Here is a 20653-nt window from a genome sequence, read left to right as displayed (position 1 = left end):
TAAACAACAATTTAAAGATAATAAAATTGTTAATATTTTAAAATATATATATATATTATGTTAATTTTAATCTATATAAATAATTATATTAAATTAATATAAATTTATATATATATATATGATTTAGAAGTATCATACTCTTCATCTAACGATAAATTTTTAAAAAATTACATTCAATATAAAATTACTGAATAGTGTAAATAATTAGTAAGAAAAAAGTTTCCCTACTCATTTATATACATTATAAAATATAAAAAAGTATAAAAAAATCAATTAAAATAAAAATAAATAGTATATTAAAAATGCATGATAATTTCTATTGAAATCTAAAACATGAATTATATTTCCCAATACATACTATATAAAATATTAATACCATTTAAAAATACAATAATGACCGAATAATAATACTAAATAAAAATAGTATCCAAATTAAATATATGACATTTTTTATAGTTATTCAAATGTCTTTTATATTCACCGTTGGTGAATTGAAATATTTCGTGTTTTTATATTTAAGATTTTTAAAATTAATTAGAAATTGAAGTTAAATAATAAAAATATTAAGAATTTGAGTAATTAAATGTAATTAATTTGAATAATTACATAAATAAATAATTTTTAAAATTAATTTTTATTATTTAAAAATTTAAGTATAAAGCTTTCTACTAGATGTAGAGACAATAAAAAAATTATAAAATCATGTATATCCATTATATATATATATATAAAGAGAGAAGGGTTAAAACGATACTAATTTAACTTTTATAAAATATTATATCACTTAATAACTTTATATTAAATATAAATTTTATTGAAGGTTTTTTATTCATATATACAAGACTTTATATTAATCTAACATAATTTGACATTCACTTTTATAGAACAAAATTAATGTATTATATACATTTTAAAATTGATGAGAGTTTAAATAATATTGATGTAACTTTATTTAATTATTAAACCACTTAATAATTTCATATTAAATGTGAATTTCATTGAAGCAACTATTAAATTATAATTTTATATCACGTTGTAGTATATATCAAAATTTGTTAAAATTGAATAATAATTTAAAAATAATTTAAATATTTATATTTTAATATATTTTTAAATATATATAATGCCAATTTTATTTTATAAAAATAAAATATTAAATATTTTAGGTTAATATAAATTATATATATATATAATTTTAAAAAACTTTCAATTTAATGATAAATTTTAAAAAAAATTATATTTAATTAAAATTTATTGAACATTAAATTAGTTAATAAAAATTATACCAATACCATTTAAATTTCCTCCCTCTCTCTCTCTCTCTCTATATATATATATATATATATTATTCAGTTACATGTTTGACCCTTTAATAATAAAAAAATAAATTTTATTTTAATTATTATTTTACAATATCAATAATATGTAATATATGTATTTTTTATTATATTGTTAACTATATTCTATAATGTAAAAAATATAAAAAAGAAATATATATATATATATATATATATATAATATAAAAATAATTAGTATGGTAAAAATGCATTATAATTTTTATAAAAATATAAGCATTGATTAATATTTCTCAATACATACTATATATTTATTTATTTATTTTACAGAAACATTTATAAAAAAGTATTTTTTTTTGTGACAGTACATTTAAAAAAATCTTAAACATTAAATAAAATGGAATCATAAATACATTAAAACTGATAATAGAATTAATAGCGAGAGAGAAAGGAAGTCAAACAAAAATTAATTCAATAAATGCAGATTTAAATAGGCACAGTATTATTATTATTTTTGAGAAAAAGAATCCAATCTGAGGTGGCACTTTGACGGCCTATATGAATGTCTTGGTCAGATTGAAGGACCATGTCCACCACCCTTCTTCACTACCCTCTGCAAGATCCAACCTTTCTTTCAATTGTTTTAGCCCCATGCACATTCCCCCCTCTCAGCTTATGCTTTCTACTCCCTAGTCCCTACTCCCAACCCTTCATGGCCTTCAAACCCAATTAAAGTTTTTACATGTTGGGTGGAGAGGATACCAGCAAGGACCGCCCCGTCGCTCACAGGAGAACGCATTCCTGGGCGGAGCGGACCCGGAAGCCGCCGCGCCCGCTTCAGCCGCTTGCCATCGACAGGCGCACCGGCGTGGCGGACTGGCCGAGCGCGGGCTGCGACGATGTCGGAGAGTGGCTGCCGCCGGCGACGCCAAGAGGGTCGACGAAGCTGTGCCCATCCGATTCGGGGGGCAAGGTATTCCAGTTCAAGAGGGACAAGCTGGCGTTCTACGACAAGGAATGTTCTCGCATCGCGGAGCACGTGTACCTCGGCAGCGACACGGTGGCGAAGAGCCAGGAGCTTCTGCGGCGGCACGGGATCACGCACGTGCTGAATTGCGTGGGGTTCGTGTGCCCCGAGTATTTTAAAACGGACTTCGTGTACAAAACCCTCTGGCTCCAGGACAGCCCCTCCGAGGACATCACCAGCATTCTCTACGACGTCTTCGATTACTTCGAGGATGTCCGGCAGCAGGGTGGCCGCGTCCTCGTACACTGCTGCCAGGGCGTGTCGCGATCCACTTCCCTTGTCATCGCCTATCTCATGTGGAGGGAAGGCCAAAGCTTCGAGGACGCCTTTCACTACGTCAAAAACGCGCGTGGCGTCACCAACCCTAACATGGGTTTCGCCTGCCAGCTCTTGCAGTGTCAGAAGAGGGTGCATGCTATGCCGGTGAGTCCTAGCTCTGTTCTCAGGATGTATAGGATGGCCCCGCACTCTCCTTATGACCCTCTCCACCTTGTTCCCAAGACCGTTTACCACCCTTCCCCACGCGCTCTTGATTCGCGTGGGGCTTTCATTGTTCATGTTCCCTCCGCTATCTATGTCTGGGTTGGGAAAGAGTGTGGCTCCGTCATGTCTTGCAATGCCAATTCCGCCGCTGCTCAGGTTGTTCGTTATGAGCGAGCCACTGGGAAGCTTTTCAGTGTGGTGGAGGATGATGAGCCTAAGGACTTTTGGGTTGCGCTTTTGAACAACCACGTGTTGGGGGAGAATGATGATGGTGAGGACAAAATGGAGCTAGTTCGCCCCCGGAGGGTTGAGGACTATGATTTGGATTTCGCCATTTTTCATAAGGCGCTTGCTGGTGGGGTTGTTCCGCCTTTCGCTTTGTCCAATGCTGGATCGGAGAATTGCCTTCCGGCTAGGGAGAATGGTTGGGGGAGATTGACAAGGAAGCTTGCTAGTGGTATCATGAAAGGGTTGTTCACATCTTCTAAGTGCTGTGAGTCGGGTGTGAACAATGTGGAAGAGGAAGTTTACCTTAAGAATGTTGATTCTGTGCCACTGCCAAAGGATAATGTTCAAGTGATGGACCACTTTGTTGTTGCTGGTGTTGGTTCGGCAGCACTGCCACCATCTCCTCGTGCGTTTGCTTGTTTTCTAAGGAACAGCCCCAAATTGAGCTCCCAGTCGCCAACAATTTCGCCCAACAGTTCTGATTGTGCCAGTTCCTTTTCATTTTCGCCGTCATCCACTGACTTTTCGCTCCTGTCTCCTCGGCTGCCATCCCCTTCCGGCGTGGAATCAGTTGAACCCTTTTATGTCAAAGATGCACCTTCCTCTGAGAGTTGTGCTTTACTTCAGACCAAAGCTGTGTCTTCATCCTCAGAGGAGGCGCTTTTGGCTAATGACACCTTGGTAGGGGCAAAGTCCATTTTGCCGCGCAAAGGATCTTACCCTTCCATTGCCGAGCGCAGAGGGAGTAAGCCGCCCCCCATGTTGCTGCCCTCAGCCAGCGAGTCGTCCCGTGCCAGCAAGATCAGGGTAAGATCCGGATCATTCTCATTGGCTGCCTCGAATGATACTTTGATGGAGGATGTTGTTGCAAGCAATCTGACCCGGAAAACAGGGGAAGATAGCTAATATGAGGTGTTGGTATCATTAGTACCGCTGTTGAGACTGAGGTTAATGGCAGAGGATCATTGTAGTAGGTTAATGGCAGAAAAAACTGTCATCTAAGATAGGTTATTTATGTTTTAAGTAGAACAAGAGTTATAAGAGAAAGTTAACTTGATTATAATCGTTCAGTCCCTTCCTGTATAGATTTAGCCATAGTTTGGCTCAAATGATATGTTTTTGGAGGTGAACTTTCACTCCTCTTTGAATATTGGTGCATGCCTGCAATGTCTAGGCTTAGCAATAATAACCACACAAGTATGCAGGCAATGCACCGGTAGAATCTTAAAGTTCACAAGAATTATCAAATTTAAATGAATATAAAGTCTATTTTTCTCTTCATTTTTGGCTGTTTTTCTTGTTCGATCTTGTTTGTTCCAGCTACCTGCCGGTATGAAAGATTAGATGTTACATTTTTTTAATGAAATTTGTTCATTTTAATTCCATGATCATTATCATTGCAGAAGGGCAATGGTTCGCAAAATCAATATAAAATTAGTGCAAAAAGGTCACCTTTGTAGGGAATCATTAGTAGATAATAGATGTTATCATCATCCTTTACTAGTTACTGTTTCCACTAATAAATTAAAAATAAGCTTCAGAAACAATATTCTACTTTCGTGGTTTATATGAATGGCATCAACTATGACTGAACGTCAAACTACAATAATATTCTCCGACTTAACCTACAAGATCCTACTTAGTTTTCAGGGACACTGCACATAATGGCATCCGAAAGAGGTATTATAAGACCCCAAATTTCTTTCCAACCATGGCAAAGGGTAATGTTAATATTTTTGTCCATATATAGAAAGATACACATAACATGCGCAAAAGTGACAAACAGAGCAGACATAGCTCTTGAAAATGGTATCGTTTGACCTTTTCTTTCTTTCAAAGAGACATGACGTGATGTATTTATATTTCTAGAGTCCTTACCTTTTGTAGAGACATGAGACCTTTTCTTAAGATATTGTTGCATGCAACTTTCTTTGGCAGTTTGATTACCCACAAGTTGTTCGTCAATGCCACCGTTAGTTGCTTTTGCCATCAACCATCAAAAGTGAAAGCGACTAATTTGCTGAATCCGAGTTGCCTACCATATCTGCACACCATCAAGCGATAAGTAAAGTTTCCACAAACGGAATACTGGCCGTTTCCAAGTATATTTTTTTATTTGTTGTTACTTGTTTTGCTTTATCACAATTTTGGTCCCTTTAATTTAGACTCTGCAATTTTAATCCTTAGGAATACATTGTTAGACAAAAGCTACACGGTAGGATACCCCAATGGCCAAATCTAAAAATATCAAACTCACTGCCGAATTTAATTCGCACATATTTCTTTACATCATGTCTACCACATAATTTTCTCTACTATGCAAGCTTCACCAAAAAATATATGTGGAAATGAAGGTGTGAGAAAAAAAAAATCAAATGAGGAACTCTACCTCTTACCATCTTATCCAAAAGGAGATATTGGTCAGAGTCGGACTGTACACAAGAGTAAAACCCATTCTCATTTATTTTCTTCCAAAAATTAAATGGATATTTAAAACAGGTTCCGGCCGAATATCATTCAGCTTCATACCGTGATAATTCCCCAATCTGCACAGAGATGAACGCTAAAAGTAGTGAACTTATGCGTAAATTTTGTATAATAGTCCAAGGCAGATAATAATATCTTCTCCCTGGATAAATGAAGAAAGTAATCAAGTTAAAGAACCCAAAAAATGTTCAATTAGTCTAATAACTTCTTCTAAAGTTCAAAAAGAAACAATTTCGAGCTGAAAAGAGAGATCCCTAGAGAATCATATTCTTACATTATTCTTTGCAAAAGGTGAAAGCCCTCCATAATGCATTTGACCTTGGAGATACATTTGATTAGAACTGAGATAGTTTGGGCTTTGGAGTGAGGTTAATACTACTAGTGCTCAAACTAAAAGTGACCAAGTGAAACATATAGAGTCCTTATCACTTCTACATCGTTCATCGGATAACAACTGGATCTATTCCAGGATGAGATTACCTTATGCTTCAACTATTGAGCATCCCAAATTTGTAAAACGGAGTTCCTCCCTGGAGTTGGATAGTGCTTTCCAAATTACAGAGTTATACTTGCTTATTAGTTAATTTGTTAGGATCATTGGACTCTAGAGTACAAACTCATGAACATGGTTCAATTATCCAAACAAGACATTTATTTCAAATTGATTTTCAATCAAATTATATTTTGTTATCCGTACTCCGTTTTAAAGAAAACTATTTTATTTGCATAACTAATTAAACACAGGCTGACTCGTGTTCTTGTTTGATCTTAATATTTTCTCACCTGCTTCCACTGCAGGTCATGATTTTCCCAACCGTGCTTGTTAGTTAGTTCGTATGTGCGAAGCTCAAAAGTCAGAACTAGTATTAATTACCAAGCAAAAATAGAGAACAATTTACGCTCTGTTGAGGATCCTAGCTGTTAATATATAGGAATGCTACAGACCTACCGTTGAGTCTTACTGATTTTAGTTACAATATATCATTAGTTTTAATTGCTAGTCCTGTGTATTTTGCAGCTGCAAAAGCTTCTTTCATATATATCAGAGAACAGTGACTGAACGAGTCAAGATTCCATTGTTCATCTATTCGGTCTATTGACTCTTTTAAGTTTCAATACTTGCTATAAATTGAAAGATAGGAACTGTACAAACAAGCTAGTTAAGGTGAATGCTACTGTATCACAATAGGGTCATTGTCCCATTCACCTTCCTTCTTTTTCTTTTTTAGTACAAGTGTACAACTAAAGCACTAAAGTTTAAACATGAAATATTTAACAAACTACTTGTGCTCCACACACCATTAAACTACCTTAACAGCTTAACCTTTCTATTTTTTCTTCAGTGGGAGGGGAGGATGGCATTACTGAGATTCCACAACCTGTACATGAAAATCAATTGCCTTCTTTGGTCTTGGTCTGGCAAATGCTTTACGTGTTAAGTAGACTTTGCCTGCGTACAGACCACATCAATCACATGAGATTGATATTCTAGTCATTATAGGAAGACGTAAATGAAAATCATCTTCTGAAAAAGGAGGGGAGGTGGAGACAACAACAACAATAAAGGAAGCAACTACCAAACACCAAGTTTCCATTATAAATTAAGTAATATCCAAAAACTAAAAAGTGCTAAATTTTAGTTGGGTAACAGAAACAGCTGCAGAATGCTTTACCAGAATTTTTTTTTTTGTAGAAATGTAGAGTACAAGAAAATTGGATTGGAATTCTTTCAAGTGCAAAAATAACTCAAAGAAAGTTTTAGAAATCAAGGGAAATTGGTAATAAATATAAAAATATTCCCAAATTTCTTTTTTCCTTAATTTAATTTTATTAATGGTTTGGTAGCCATATATTGATGACAAGCAAAGAGTTTTTATGAGAAATATCCATAACCTGCACGGTAATGCCAACTCATTTTGTGTTGGCAATATCAACACTCTTTTCACCGAAATTGTAGTCCATAATCTTCAAAATTCAAATTTGTAAAGTAGAAAGTTCACAATTAGATGGAGCTGAGTGTTGCCTACATGTAAAAGCTTTCCCAAGTAAACACTTCTCTTTGCAAGCATGACTGTTAGGATGACAGGAACCATTGCAGCAGACAAATGCTTGAGTGTGTGACCGCTGACAATATGAAAAGTCAACATATAAATTGCTTTATCGGCAGCCTCTTGCAGCAGAGCTAGAAGATAAAATCCTGCCAAGATTTAAATTGAAATTGAGGGTAATTGAAAAAAGTATCTGCATTAATCGAAAAAGCTATTATACAATACCAAAAGTACAAACCTGAAGCCCAGAGCCAATATGTTGAATGCGTATACATTGGAGGCAACAAAGCAGCCATGAGAGGTATGGCAATGCATGATGCACCTTGGGCCAGAAGATATAAACGGATGTCACCAAAGAATCTTCATAAAAATAAAAAATAAAAATAAAAAAAAGAACGGGTGAGAAATGTAGCAGCTCTTCTCAAGAGCTGAAGTTCAGTAAACTGGATGCTCAGTTACTACAGTGTTAAGAACTTTTTATTTTTGGTTCATCCATGAAGTATCCACCGCCGATAGCAGTGACTAATCTCCTCGCTACGTTAGAAGCACCTCAAATGGTGCCCCAAGATTTAACACGGCTGCATACACAAGACAGGATTCGAACCCCAAACCTTACTTAAGCATGGATCAACCCCTACCGCTGAACCACACGCTTGGAGTTCTAGCGTGTTAAGAACTAGCCTAACTTTTGGCATAATCTTTAACCAAACGATGTTGTCACTCGCAATAAATCCAATATCTTAATAAAGACTATGCTTATAGAGCTAGCAACATTTTAGAACACTACTAAAAGACCTATTTGAATAAACTTCTTCGAAGTACTAATAACTGCTTCTGGAACAACTTATATGCAATTCTGAGTGCTTTTGGTGTTATTTTCTAATTATGTGGAAATTCAATTTTAATTAAAAAACAATACTAAACATATTAAAAAAACTGTAGCTAAATTTTGTCCAACTTTTTATTTATCCGTATGAAGAACCATTTCAATGAAAAATGTCCAACTAATGCAACAGGATAAGGAAAAGAACTCATGCAAATAGAAGAATTGAAGAAGTGGGCTTGCCTCCAATACACACTGCACATTATGCCCGCTGTAATTAGAGGTACAATTGAAATCGTTCCCTTCTTCGCATCAATCCTTTCAATGATGAGGATTGCCAACAGAGAACCAAAAGCAACACTCATCTTCAAAAACAGACATTAATCAAGGAATCAAAATTGTGAAACTAAAACGAGAAAATTAAGGTTTCAACAACAATGGCTGAATTGTATTAAAAATCTATAGGAGAAACTCACCGGCAGCCTATCCCACACAAGGCCTGCATCCTCTGGGTCAAGATGATAGTATGAAGACCCAAAAGTAACTGAAATCACACCAACATAAAAGCATGTCCAACCCCATTTTTCACCTTGCAAACTAATGCCACGCTGTGTTAATTATACAACTGACAACAACAATCACATAAGCTAAAGGAATCGATGGTGACAAAATGAAAATACCTGAGGTTGAAATAGTTCCCTCGATGGCAAAGCACAAGGCCAATAAGACCAATAACCATGAATGGGAAATTTGATATCACGTTAAGTGCATTGGGAATGCCTGATGTTCACATTTTTATGTTATCAATCAACCAATTAAAAATCGACTTTTAAAGTAATCCATTTATAATTCAACAATGTTACGTTACAAGACAAGTTCACATTTTTAAGGGTACTTTGCTGGAAATGAAAGGGTAAAAATAGTTTTGATGAAAAATTACCGAAGAATTGGCGCTTGTCAGCGAAATCATGGTATCGCTGAGGCTGAGGAATGGATGGGGTTAGGAGGATGAGTAGAAGGATGCAAGCAAGCGCGAGTACCAATGCTTGCACAGTGCATTTTCTCATTTGTGTTGCAGCTTGAGATTAGATGGGAATGGGAAGAGAGAAAGTGAGTTAGAGAGAAGCGAGTGGATGAGAAGGCATCATATTCATGTAGGAGGAAGGAGACGGTGGACGGTGTGGCGGTGGTGAATAGCGCCATCCGCATAACGATGATTAATCTATTTTGATTTTTAATCCTCCGAGAAAGATCAAGTGAGGATAACTCCGCAAAAGAATCCTTCATTTTATTTTGAGTAAATAACAATATACTATAATCTAATTTTGGTCTTTATTTTATTATAAATTTTGATTTAGTTGTTTGTTTTTTTAAAAATTATTTTCGTCTTTCGATTTTTAAATTTATAACTTTAATTTTATTAAAAAATAATCCTTGGAAAATTATATTTAAATTTGTTTCATAATATAAAAGTAGATAAAAATTCCATCAGATAAATATAATGTTTTTAAAAAACAAAATTTATCATCAAATTGATGTACTAGAAATCCTAATAATTGGATAGAAAGAGATTAAAATATTGGAGGTACAAGACTCTAGATTTAATCCTTATTATAATCATTTTATAATATTTTTTTTTGAAAAAAAATTGACGTGAAAGATGTTAAATTTATGGGTAACTGCATAACTCTAACCTCTATTAATTCTATTTTAAAAAATATTTATATTATATATTTATATTTATAAATTTTAATAAAACTCATAACATGTTTTAAAGAAGAGCTCCTAAAATAAATTATAATTTATCTAATAATAAAAAAATAATAATTAAATTGTATAAATTAATATAGAATTTTAATTTAAAATATATTATATTAAGTTATTTAAATTAATTGTATAGCAATAACATAGATTAAGTATATAACAATAAAATATGTTAAATTCTATCTTAATATATTATTCGAGTTAGTCTAGTAGTTAGGTGAAAGGTTGGGATAATTAGAAGAATGAGAATTTAGATTCAATTCTCATTACTATCATTTTTATAATTTTTTTTATAAAAAAATCTATCTTAATAAAACATAATTTAATATAATATATATTATATTTGTAACGCATTATAATCTCAAATTAATTGACTTAATCTATACATATTATAAAGAAAATATTAGAACATATAACAGTTTTTAGTCTCCATGTTTTAGTAGGTCATTATACTTCTCAAATATATATATATATATATATATATATATATATATAATATTTTCTTGCAACTTTTTTATAATATATTATTTGTATATAATTATTAAATGTATGAAATATCCAGACCCCTCTAACGTTAATAAAGCCCTTTAATTATATGGGACTCGAGAACTACCAAATACCATATTTTAGTGTGAGGATAATAATAGCTTGCTTTTTATGGTATGGTTCTCTCCTCCATGTTTATATCATTGGTTCCGTATATGATATACAAGAAATAAGATTTGACTGTTAGTTGTTTTTCATTTCTGTGAGAGCTTGTCTTCTTTTAATTTGTACAGAACGTGTAACATTTTTTACCCTTGATCCTGGATGGATGAACTTTTTTGTGTGTGAACAATAATGCGTAAATTTTCTCCATTATGAGAACTAGATTGATTAGATGAATATGTGAACTTTTTCTTAATATTATATTCAGAAATATTATTCTTATTAACATGTTTAATTATATTTAGCAATTTCAGATAAATAAATAAATTTTATTTAATTAAAAATGAAAGAAGAAACATAAAAAAATGAAGTGAAGATAAATTACTTAATATGAAAAAATAACATATTTTCATGAAAATACGAATACTCGTCTTATTATAAAAAAAGGTAATATATATATATATATATATATAAATATTTTATATTCTTGAAAATCAATCTTTTAAAATAATATTTATTCAAAACTTATACTAAAATGAAAATTCCACATTCTCAAATTCACTGTTCCAAAAATCTTTTTGGATTCCTTTGAAACAAACACCGCCATATGTAAACCGCTTCGTGCCAAAATCGGTGCAAGGCTGTAAGCAATGGCATTTATCTGTTCCTTTCCCTAGTTAGCTAGTAGTGCATGGATACTGATTTTTTATTTTTTATTTTTTATTTTTTATTTTTTATTTTTTTATTTTTAAGTTAGGTGTTTGATTCGGTTCCTATTTTTCTCAATCCGCCAAGAAAAAAATCCAACGAAAAGAATGAAACGGTGGTTGAATGAGAATCTCTCGTGGCATACGTCGCGATTAAATTTAGTTAACCATCACTAAATTGATCATTTCCAAATTTTAAAACTTCACCTGTATATAGAATATTAGACGACAAATTTTGGTTAAAAAGCATAAAACCACCCAACGCACCTCACCGTACCAAGATAGTAATAAATTATTGAATTATATGAGAATAATATAGATAAAATATAAAATACTTTAAGAAACAAGAAGGTTTGATGTTTATCATAAAAATTTATTGAAGAGAATTAGTTTCGCACTAGTTATTAAAAAGTGAAGTACAGTCATTTTGGTTCGACACAAGATAATGTTTAGAAAAACTTGACCAAAGTCTCAGTATATTTTTTATAGAGTTAATCATCTATATATTATTAGTATAAAATTTTTTATATTAATAATTAATTAGATCTTTTAATTATGTCATGTAAACATATTTACTTTAACAGTAATATGATACAATTAAAAAATTTAATTGATTGTCAATATAAATTTTTTTTACACTGATGATGTATAAGTGATTAACTCTTTTCTATAAACTGTAAAAGTTTTTTAATCATTGGTATAAAGAGTACTTTTCCTTGTTAATTGGGTCTAAAGAAAGAGACCATTTCCTTACAATACAAGAATGACAAATCACGATTCAAGCATCAAGGGAAACCCTTTAGTCTTCTTAAGAAGGATACTTGCATGTAAAAATCTAAAAGAACAAAAAGAAAGATTAGTTTTCCTTTGACGGTTAGATCACGGATTAATCACAGCTTCCGTATCATATAAGCATAAATATATTTTATAGAATGTTTACATTTAATGAGTTGTGAAATTCTCTAGAATGGACAAAGATTGTGAGTGTGTTTGGTAGTAGGTAAGTAAAGAATAAGAGAAGGAAAGACGGGGAAAAAGCATAGAAAAGTTGAAAAATTGGTGATTTTTTGGTAAAAGGGAAGCCTTTAAAATTATGTATAAATATAGGCGGGATACACGTATTAAATATTCCCCACTCAAATGAGGGGAGTGTGAAAAAAAAATGAAGAATGTGAAGATTTCAGTTGTTAGCTTGAAATATATATGTGTATATATATAATAAAAATGATTATTTTTTTATAATAATTAGTTATTATTTTTTAATTTACTTAAAAATTAACTTCTTAATTTTTCTTTTTTTTAAACAGCTTATATTTCAATTATATTTCTTATCTGTTTTTCTTTTATTAAATAATTAACTTTCACCTTCATTCTATTTCATACTCTTTTTTTCTTTACTAATCACAAGGTATAGAAAGACAATTTTAACTAATAAAAAATAATCGAATTGATTAGGATTGAACTCATCACAAAAATATAGATGTAAATTTGATTGGCTATATGATAACTTCGTAGGTAAGTAATTCATACTTATTTTTATAAGTATCTTTTAAATCTTAATTTCATGATATTACTCACCTTAAATGAAATGTTAAATGTCTCTTTTATTTTCTTAATTGATTCAATCTGATTTCGTATTATTAAAAAATAAAATATTATTTTAATTTTTGAAAATGATAGATTATTATTTTTTTCATTCCAATTTCGATTAACGACACTATTATATATAGATATAATTTTTTATTAGAAAAAATCACGAGTTGAAATTAGTTACTAACAAAATTAATAATTTAAATTAATAGCATAGTTTAAAATTTAAGAGATTAAATGATTTTTTATTTATAATAAAGAGATAAAATTAAATGAACTAAATAAAAGATAAAAGAATAATTTAGTAAAAATAATGGCAAAGCCAAAGGAAAGGTCGTTTACTTTAGTTGTATGTTGTCTTGTGCCGAGGAATCTACACGCACGCGCCATCCCCCGCAATTTTCTAGACACATGCCCCGACATCAAACCACACATCATGTGATGTTCTCTCACCCGCATGTGCGAAACTCACCCCTCTACTACTACATTCCTCAATTTTTTTACTACCATTTTCTTTTCTCGTTATTATTACCACCCCCACGGATATACACAAAATTTCCATTTCAAACTAGAAATTTCGTGCACTTTTTAATCACAGAAACCGTTGTTCATTGATCGTAGCTCGCTGACATGCACACAAATCCGAATTTTGGAATGAATTGCAACATTAGAGGTGGCAGATACGTTTACTCCTTTGCGATGGAGATCGTGCGCGTAGGGCAACGTAAACAAGTGGCATGTGTTAAATAAGGTAGCGACAAAACCAAAATGCGCATCCTTTCGAAGACAGCCACGCCTGTATTCAAGTAAAAGAGATAATAAACGTCACCGTTATTACGCTGTTTTCAATGTCATGTGTTATGACGATGCATCATGTACATATGGTGCACAACGCATTATCATTATTTTATCATTATATTTGCTTTATCGAATTTACATTTTTACTGCTATAAATAATGAGCTAAGAAGTTGGAGATTTATTAGTATTTAACTCTGGGAACTGTTGTACGGTGGAACAGACCTTGCCGCAAGGATGAAGTGTTTCTCTGTGTCCTGGGTTCTCCTTGCTCTCTGGTTTTTGAGGTATGCATCCATGGAATCTTCTGCTTCTTCTGCTTTGTTCAGTAGTTTCAGTTTCACTTGTGTAGTCCTTTATGGTACATTTTGGACATTGTTAAGATATATGCTTGATTGGTAATTACTAATTTCCTTGTCTTCTGGTTAATTGGAGGCTTAAATCTAGAACCTTTATAAATATGGTATTCTAGTTTTTTTCCCCTTTTTATTTACATTGTCATTGCTAGCTGCTTGAGCTGGTCGAATGGACTGATTCACGCTGGTTTCATTACTCTGGTGGATCTGTGGACAGAAATCTGCCTTGTGAGGAAACAGTTACAGTGATTTAGAGAATATTCAAACTTTCCACTGCTTTTTGGAACTATTACGTTGAATGTGTAGTTGGACTGATACTGCTGTTGTCGATTAGTCTAATGATACTCAAATAACTGCCATTCTTTGTTGTCGAGGAAACAGTTTGGATGTGTAAATTCATAATCTGAAAGGAAAAATCTACTTACCTATTTGTTCTCGAACTGAAAATAATAATAATAATATTATTATTAATAAATGAAAAAATTATAGTGCATTTGGAACACTGTTGTCATTTTTAACTCAAATTATATAGACACAAAATGGGTACAGAGTTCACTCACAATTAGGGTGGATTTTAAAAAGCTGGTTTTATGCATTGCTTTAAATATATTTGGCAGCTAAATGTCAAAAGCTATCGACAAAAGTTGCATCAAACGCGGTTATGGTAAGGGTGCTGCTCCTGCTAACCAGTGTTTAAGGGCACTGGTTAAATAATTAATAACTGCCATTCTTTTTTAAGATTACATTGAAGTTGTATTGGAAATCAGCGAAGAGTGTATTTTTACACTCCCACTTAAAATTTTTCACTTCTGTCATAAATTGGAAGTATATCAAATTGAAACCTAAGTTGTTCAATCATATCCAAAAGGCAACTAGTAATCCCTTAATCTTTGGGGCCCTGTTCTGTCACTATTTGTCAGATAATATTAGACAAAATTAGTGAAGAAAGATCTAACTCAATATACACTTGATGTGTCATTTCAGTGTGTCATCTCAAAATATATCAGAGAGTGGCCTACACCAAGCTAGCTTCCCACCGAGAGGTTGGAATTCCTATGATTCCTTTTGCTGGACAATTTCTGAAGAAGAATTCTTACAAAGTGCTGAAATAGTTTCTCAACGTCTCAAGGCTCATGGATATCAGGTACAGATACTGCAATCTGCAATGAACTATAACTTTGGATGATTTGACCGTGTTAGTAGTACTTTGGGAGTTTGGTTATATATAGACTGATTTCTTTCCATCAACTCCTGTAGTTTGTCGTGGTGGACTATCTCTGGTATAGGAAGAAAGTCAAGGGTGCTTATCCGGATTCTCTTGGATTTGACGTGATTGATAAATGGGGAAGGATGGTCCCTGACCCAGGAAGGTGGCCTTCTTCCATAGGTGGGAAAGGGTTCAGTGAAGTAGCTAATAAAGTACATAGCATGGGTTTGAAGTTTGGGATTCATGTTATGAGAGGGATAAGCACACAAGCTGTCAATGCAAACACCCCTATCCTGGATACAACAAAGGTGTTGCTTTGCATTTCTGCTATGACTTGATTTTCTTTTCTCTTCTGTATTAGAATTTTGTAGTGAAGAATGCCCCTACATAACAATTTTACCTGAAAAAATACAAAATTGGCAAGCAGAATATGGGAATAATGTTTTATCTCATGAAAGTTCTTTTTGGCCTTTGATTTCCTCCTTTGCAATTTCCTAGGGAGGTGCTTATGAAGAATCTGGTCGAGTATGGCGTGCAAAAGACATAGCAATGCCAGAAAGGGCTTGTTCATGGATGCGTAACGGTTTCATGAGTGTAAATACAAAGTTGGAAGCTGGGAGAGCATTTTTGAGATCCCTTTATGAGCAATATGCTGCGTGGGGTGTTGATTTAGGTACTAGGACTACTATCATGATGTGTATCACGTCATAAACAAAAATCGTGATGATTTTAAATAATTTATGGCACTATCTTCACCTTTGTAGATGAAGTAGCTGTACTGTTTTGTTCCATCAAGATAAACTTAGCAGATAGAATTGGTATTTTAGTAGTCCCATAGATTTCAGGTAATGTTATCATATCATGGAGCTTCTATTTTCACGACTATATAATCAACACAGCCTCTTCCTTGGGCCACATTTGTATTGTAAACTTAGTTGGCTACAAGTTTCCTTTTTCATCCATTCAAAACTCTAAACTTATGTAAACGTTTAAAGAATTGATTAATTGTTCATTCATTTGTTAATTCAGGGGTTACATGGAAAAATGCAATAGAAATGACTCCGTGGAATCTTAACTCGATGATCTATGAGAATATAAGTGATTATATGAGTACTTTGGCAGCAATCTTGATAGTTTTTCTGCCTGTGCAGTGAAACATGACTGTGTGTTTGGTGATGACTTGGATTTAAATGAAATAACTTATGTATCAGAGGTAATCTACACTTTCCTCTCCCTCTTACCTCCTCCCTACCTCTCATTCTCATATAAACACAGAGTGGTAATATTTTGCCAATGACTTATTGGTTAACTTATCATATGACAATGTCATACCAGGTTCTCAACAAGCTTAATCGCCCTATTTTGTATTCTCTGTCCCCTGGAGCCACTGTGACACCAGCAATGGCCAAGGATGTCAGTGGACTAGTCAACATGTATCGAATAACAGGAGATGACTGGGATAAATGGGCAGATGTCAGGGCTCATTTTGATGTAACAAGGTGATTAAGTTATTTATATTTCTGTTTTAAGATACTTTCAGCCGTCTGCACAATGTTGCAATCATTCTACTTTCCATATACATTCTGTTTTTCCATCACCATATTAAATAACTTTAGTTAATTTAATTCTGTACCAGGGATTTTTCTACAGCTAATATGATTGGAGGAAAAGGTTTAAAGGGGAATTCGTGGCCTGATTTGGACATGCTACCATTTGGATGGCTAACTGATCCAGGTAACGAGACAGGGATGCTACCTTTTATTTGTCTATTCTGCATGTCGTGACCCTCATACTGTGCATGGGTTGATTATTAGTATGCATTTATAGATCAGTTAGTTCATTTATTTATGCTTTCATGTGACCTAGAATCTCCTAGCAGTGTAAAGCATTCTCTGCAGACGTATTTATTCGAATAACATGAGGATAATGTTGGTATGCAGGATTTTTGTCTTTAGAAAACTTAAAAGTTGTTCCCAATATCGTATCCTAGATAATTGTGATGAGCTTGACTTATTAGTATATGGATTACAGAATTACTTGTTTTCTCCGTATTCTATTTGCAGGTTCAAATGAAGGTCCACACAGGTATAGTAACCTCAATCTAGAAGAGCAAAGGACACAGGTATTGATAAAAGGCGTAACTGAGTTGCTTTCCTATATATTCATTTATCTATTTTGATATGTTTACATGCCAGACCATGAGTGAATCTATTCTTATCTGACAGATGACTTTGTGGTCTTTGGCGAAGTCTCCCCTTATGTATGGGGGGGATGTGCGGAAGATTGATCCTACCACATATGAACTTATCACAAATCCTACCCTGCTAGAGATTAATTACTTCAGCTCAAATAATATGGAGGCATGTGAGCTATCTAACTTACTTTTTGGGAATAATAGGCACTCGAGGCATATGAACTTATCATGAATCATTTAACTTCTGCAATGACAGTTTCCCTACATCACTAGCTCAAATAATTTGAAGCACCCTGGAGGGAAAAAAAGAAGACCCAAGAAAGGAATAAAAGCATCGTACACACAGTCATTAGGTCTGACTCGCTGTTCTGAATCAAAGGCAAGCGGTTGGTCTATTGAAAGTCTTAACCAAGAGCTTGAAAGAATCTGTTGGAAAAGGAGTTTAGAAAACAAGCATCAGGCCCCCTTCTGCGTACACAAAAGAGAACTTCAGTTCAGATTGTAATCATACTTTATCTTCTCCATTCGTCCAATTTCCATTTAAATATTTCTGTTGTTAATTGTTACGTTGGTATTGTTGCAGAGACGGGGAGAGTATGTATCAAGAGGACTATCGAGGAAAACATCAATTAGTTGCAACCGACAAAATGAATTTTTGCTTGAATGGTTCTCCAAAACATAAGGTTACTTCTAATGAGTTCAAGAGAGGTACCTTTTCACCTTGCGGATGGGATTCAAATCAGGTATGTTGTAGTCCATACTCCATGTACAAGAGTAGCGTGTGGCTCTTAATCTTTAGGGAAGGAATCCTGTGTATGATTTGGGATCAACTTCGTTATGTGCATATTATCTTTTTTACCGTTATTTAAGTATCATATGCCTTGGCCAGTTTGTATTCTATTGGATGCTGATCTATCTGGTCTTCTACAGATATGGGAACTGAACTCCAATGGGACCCTGGTAAATAGTTACTCCGGTCTTTGTGCAACAGTAGAGTATGTTGAAGGTGAATTTTCGTAAACATTTACCACATTTTAGAACTAGTTTCCTGGGGTTATACTTTTCTTCTTTTCTTTTTCCCTTATCACTCATAAAGCAAATTGGTCACTCATGCAGCTAATGCTAATTCTGGTGGGGTTCGCTCTTGGATTGCAACAGGAAGAAAAGGTCTCTCGCTACTTTCTAACAAACACTCTAGATGAATGTCAATAAATTTCTTCTATTCTGCAACTGCAAAACATCAAAATCGGAAAGATTCTTATAGCTAAATCATGAGTAGCATTCAAAAACTTAAATAACACCTAAATTATATAGGATTTGGCTCCTATTAAATAAGGGTCCTATCAACTATTATGTTTTCATTCACTTCACCCTCTAATAGGAGTCACAGTCAAATCCAATACTTATACAACGGCAAATTTTTAAGAAAACAGAAATAGTGAATACTGTACTTCCTGAACAATTCAACTTACATATTACATGATATCAGTATATATATCCTCGTCTCTACTATCTGAAAAGCCAAGGAACCCTCCCCCACCCCACAACATGCATGTGCACTCAAAGAAAATGCTTTGAAGATATTCTTGTATAACTCTTTAACTCTTATATCTGTATTCAGGGGAAATTTATCTTGCTTTCTTCAATCTAAGCGAGCAAAAGACGGTGATATATGCGAAGACATCATATCTGGCTAAGGTTCTTCCTGACAGAACCATCGATTCATGCAAGGGCAAGGAAGTGTGGAGTGGAAAGGAAGTATTAACAACGCATGGGACGATATCAATGAACGTGGGAATCCATGGATGTGCATTATTTGTTCTATATTGCCACTAGTCTGGCCTCCCCCCCTTATTTAATTACTCTTTCTCTGGTTGGGATTAATTAAAATTTGTATGTTAATGCAATGCAATGCGGTATGTAACTGTTGGACCCACCACGTCAGACAAACCGCATAGGTAATTATAGTTGTATTTTTTTTTCTTTTTAATAGCAATTATAGTTGTATGTTAGTAAGCCCCATGTTTTTCCAAGTAAACACATTTTATTTGATAGGGGTGCAACTGCCAGGTACATGATTAAGAGGAGTTTAAAAATTAAAAAAAAAAATGTGCAATAATCTTTTATATATTATTTTATATCTAAATATAAAAATATGATATAGTTATAAAATTTTATTACTTTTATTGTAGATTTTTTTATAAATCGCATTCATCAAAAAGTGAAATATATTTTTAGTACCTTAAAACATTTTTAAATTTTGATTTTAATCTTTTAAAACAAATTTATCATATTTTGGGTCATTTTAATTTGGAGATGCAACATTATTACTCCTAAAAGTTATTTCTACGGTCTATAATAATAGACTATGACAATAGTATAGAAGAAAATTAAGTATAATAATAGGCAATAGTATAGAAGCAAATTAAATAAAAAAATATAGTATCATCGATTTTATATTTATTGATATTATGTTATTTGTTTAATATAATAAATAATAAACTATAACATTTTTAAATAAATTATGTATTTATTTTTATGTTATAAATATTTTTATTTTAAAATACTTATGTATAAAGGTTTACAAAATGTGTTAGGAATGCCACTTTGTGGTGTTGTTAGGGCTCCATAGATCACTGTCTAGATCGTAAGATGACTTAGTGCGTGTTTGTTTTAGTTTTTGGACGTGAAAATTCACGTTTGTGATAAGTAAAAAATTGTAACTTCTACATAAATTGGCTTGTAAACGTGGAGAGAGAGTGAAAAATCACGTTTCTAAATCTAAAGCAAACACACACTTATAACACGTGATGGAGTGTAGTGAAAAGTGAAAACTCAAACGGAGTATCTAAACCAGAAACTACTTGTAGTTAGAAAATTGACAATGCTCATGGTGAGTTAAACAAAATGACCAGCAAAAACTAACAACACAGCATAGTATAAGCTAGTTGCCAGCTGCTACCATCACTTTAGTTAAGCGCTGCATGCGAAGTTCCATCT

General features: G+C 33.1%; 3 protein-coding genes across 7 annotated transcripts; 2 read left to right on the top strand and 1 right to left on the bottom strand.

The window, feature by feature from the left end:
• The first annotated feature begins 1830 nt into the window (after positions 1-1830).
• Positions 1831-4314, top strand: LOC109790732 (protein-tyrosine-phosphatase MKP1). Its single transcript, XM_083069277.1, has one exon. The coding sequence runs from the start codon at positions 2038-2040 to the stop codon at positions 3937-3939; it is 1902 nt and encodes a 633-aa protein (XP_082925403.1). The 5' UTR covers positions 1831-2037; the 3' UTR covers positions 3940-4314.
• Positions 4315-6623: 2309 nt separating this feature from the next.
• Positions 6624-9626, bottom strand: LOC109790726 (uncharacterized). Of its 2 annotated transcripts, none has more exons than XR_014431848.1 (7): positions 9332-9626; positions 9072-9171; positions 8868-8988; positions 8635-8756; positions 7807-7928; positions 7414-7717; positions 6624-6970 (listed from the first exon to the last, which is right to left on the bottom strand). XR_014431848.1 is itself a non-coding variant. In XM_020349935.3 (7 exons), exons 1-7 carry the CDS (start codon positions 9456-9458, stop codon positions 6956-6958), a joined length of 777 nt encoding a protein of 258 aa, XP_020205524.1. In that variant the 5' UTR covers positions 9459-9621; the 3' UTR covers positions 6624-6955. The 2 variants fall into 2 exon arrangements, 1 of the variants encoding a protein (XP_020205524.1); XM_020349935.3 differs by having other exon boundaries at positions 7548-7717; positions 9332-9621.
• A 4027-nt stretch (positions 9627-13653) lies between these two features.
• LOC109790734 (uncharacterized) lies at positions 13654-19665 on the top strand. 4 transcript variants are annotated; one of them, XM_083069276.1, is made up of 15 exons: positions 13654-13851; positions 14120-14183; positions 15237-15396; positions 15510-15767; positions 15958-16132; positions 16611-16672; positions 16795-16958; positions 17096-17193; positions 17523-17581; positions 17685-17819; positions 17910-18154; positions 18237-18396; positions 18584-18659; positions 18770-18820; positions 19275-19665. In XM_083069276.1, exons 2-15 carry the CDS (start codon positions 14134-14136, stop codon positions 19487-19489), a joined length of 1908 nt encoding a protein of 635 aa, XP_082925402.1. In that variant the 5' UTR covers positions 13654-13851; positions 14120-14133; the 3' UTR covers positions 19490-19665. The 4 variants fall into 4 exon arrangements, with proteins under 4 accessions (XP_082925402.1, XP_082925400.1, XP_082925401.1 ...); XM_083069274.1 differs by lacking the exon at positions 13654-13851 and adding an exon at positions 13939-13975; XM_083069275.1 differs by lacking the exon at positions 13654-13851 and adding an exon at positions 13939-13984 and having other exon boundaries at positions 17910-18145.
• The last annotated feature ends 988 nt before the right edge of the window (positions 19666-20653 follow it).

The sequence above is a fragment of the Cajanus cajan genome, chromosome 2 (assembly GCF_000230855.2).
Source record: "Cajanus cajan strain Asha chromosome 2, NIPB_CcT2T_4, whole genome shotgun sequence".
NCBI classification, from domain to species: domain Eukaryota; kingdom Viridiplantae; phylum Streptophyta; class Magnoliopsida; order Fabales; family Fabaceae; genus Cajanus; species Cajanus cajan.
Note: the sequence above shows the minus strand (reverse complement) of the source record. Positions and strands in the feature narration are given on the sequence as shown.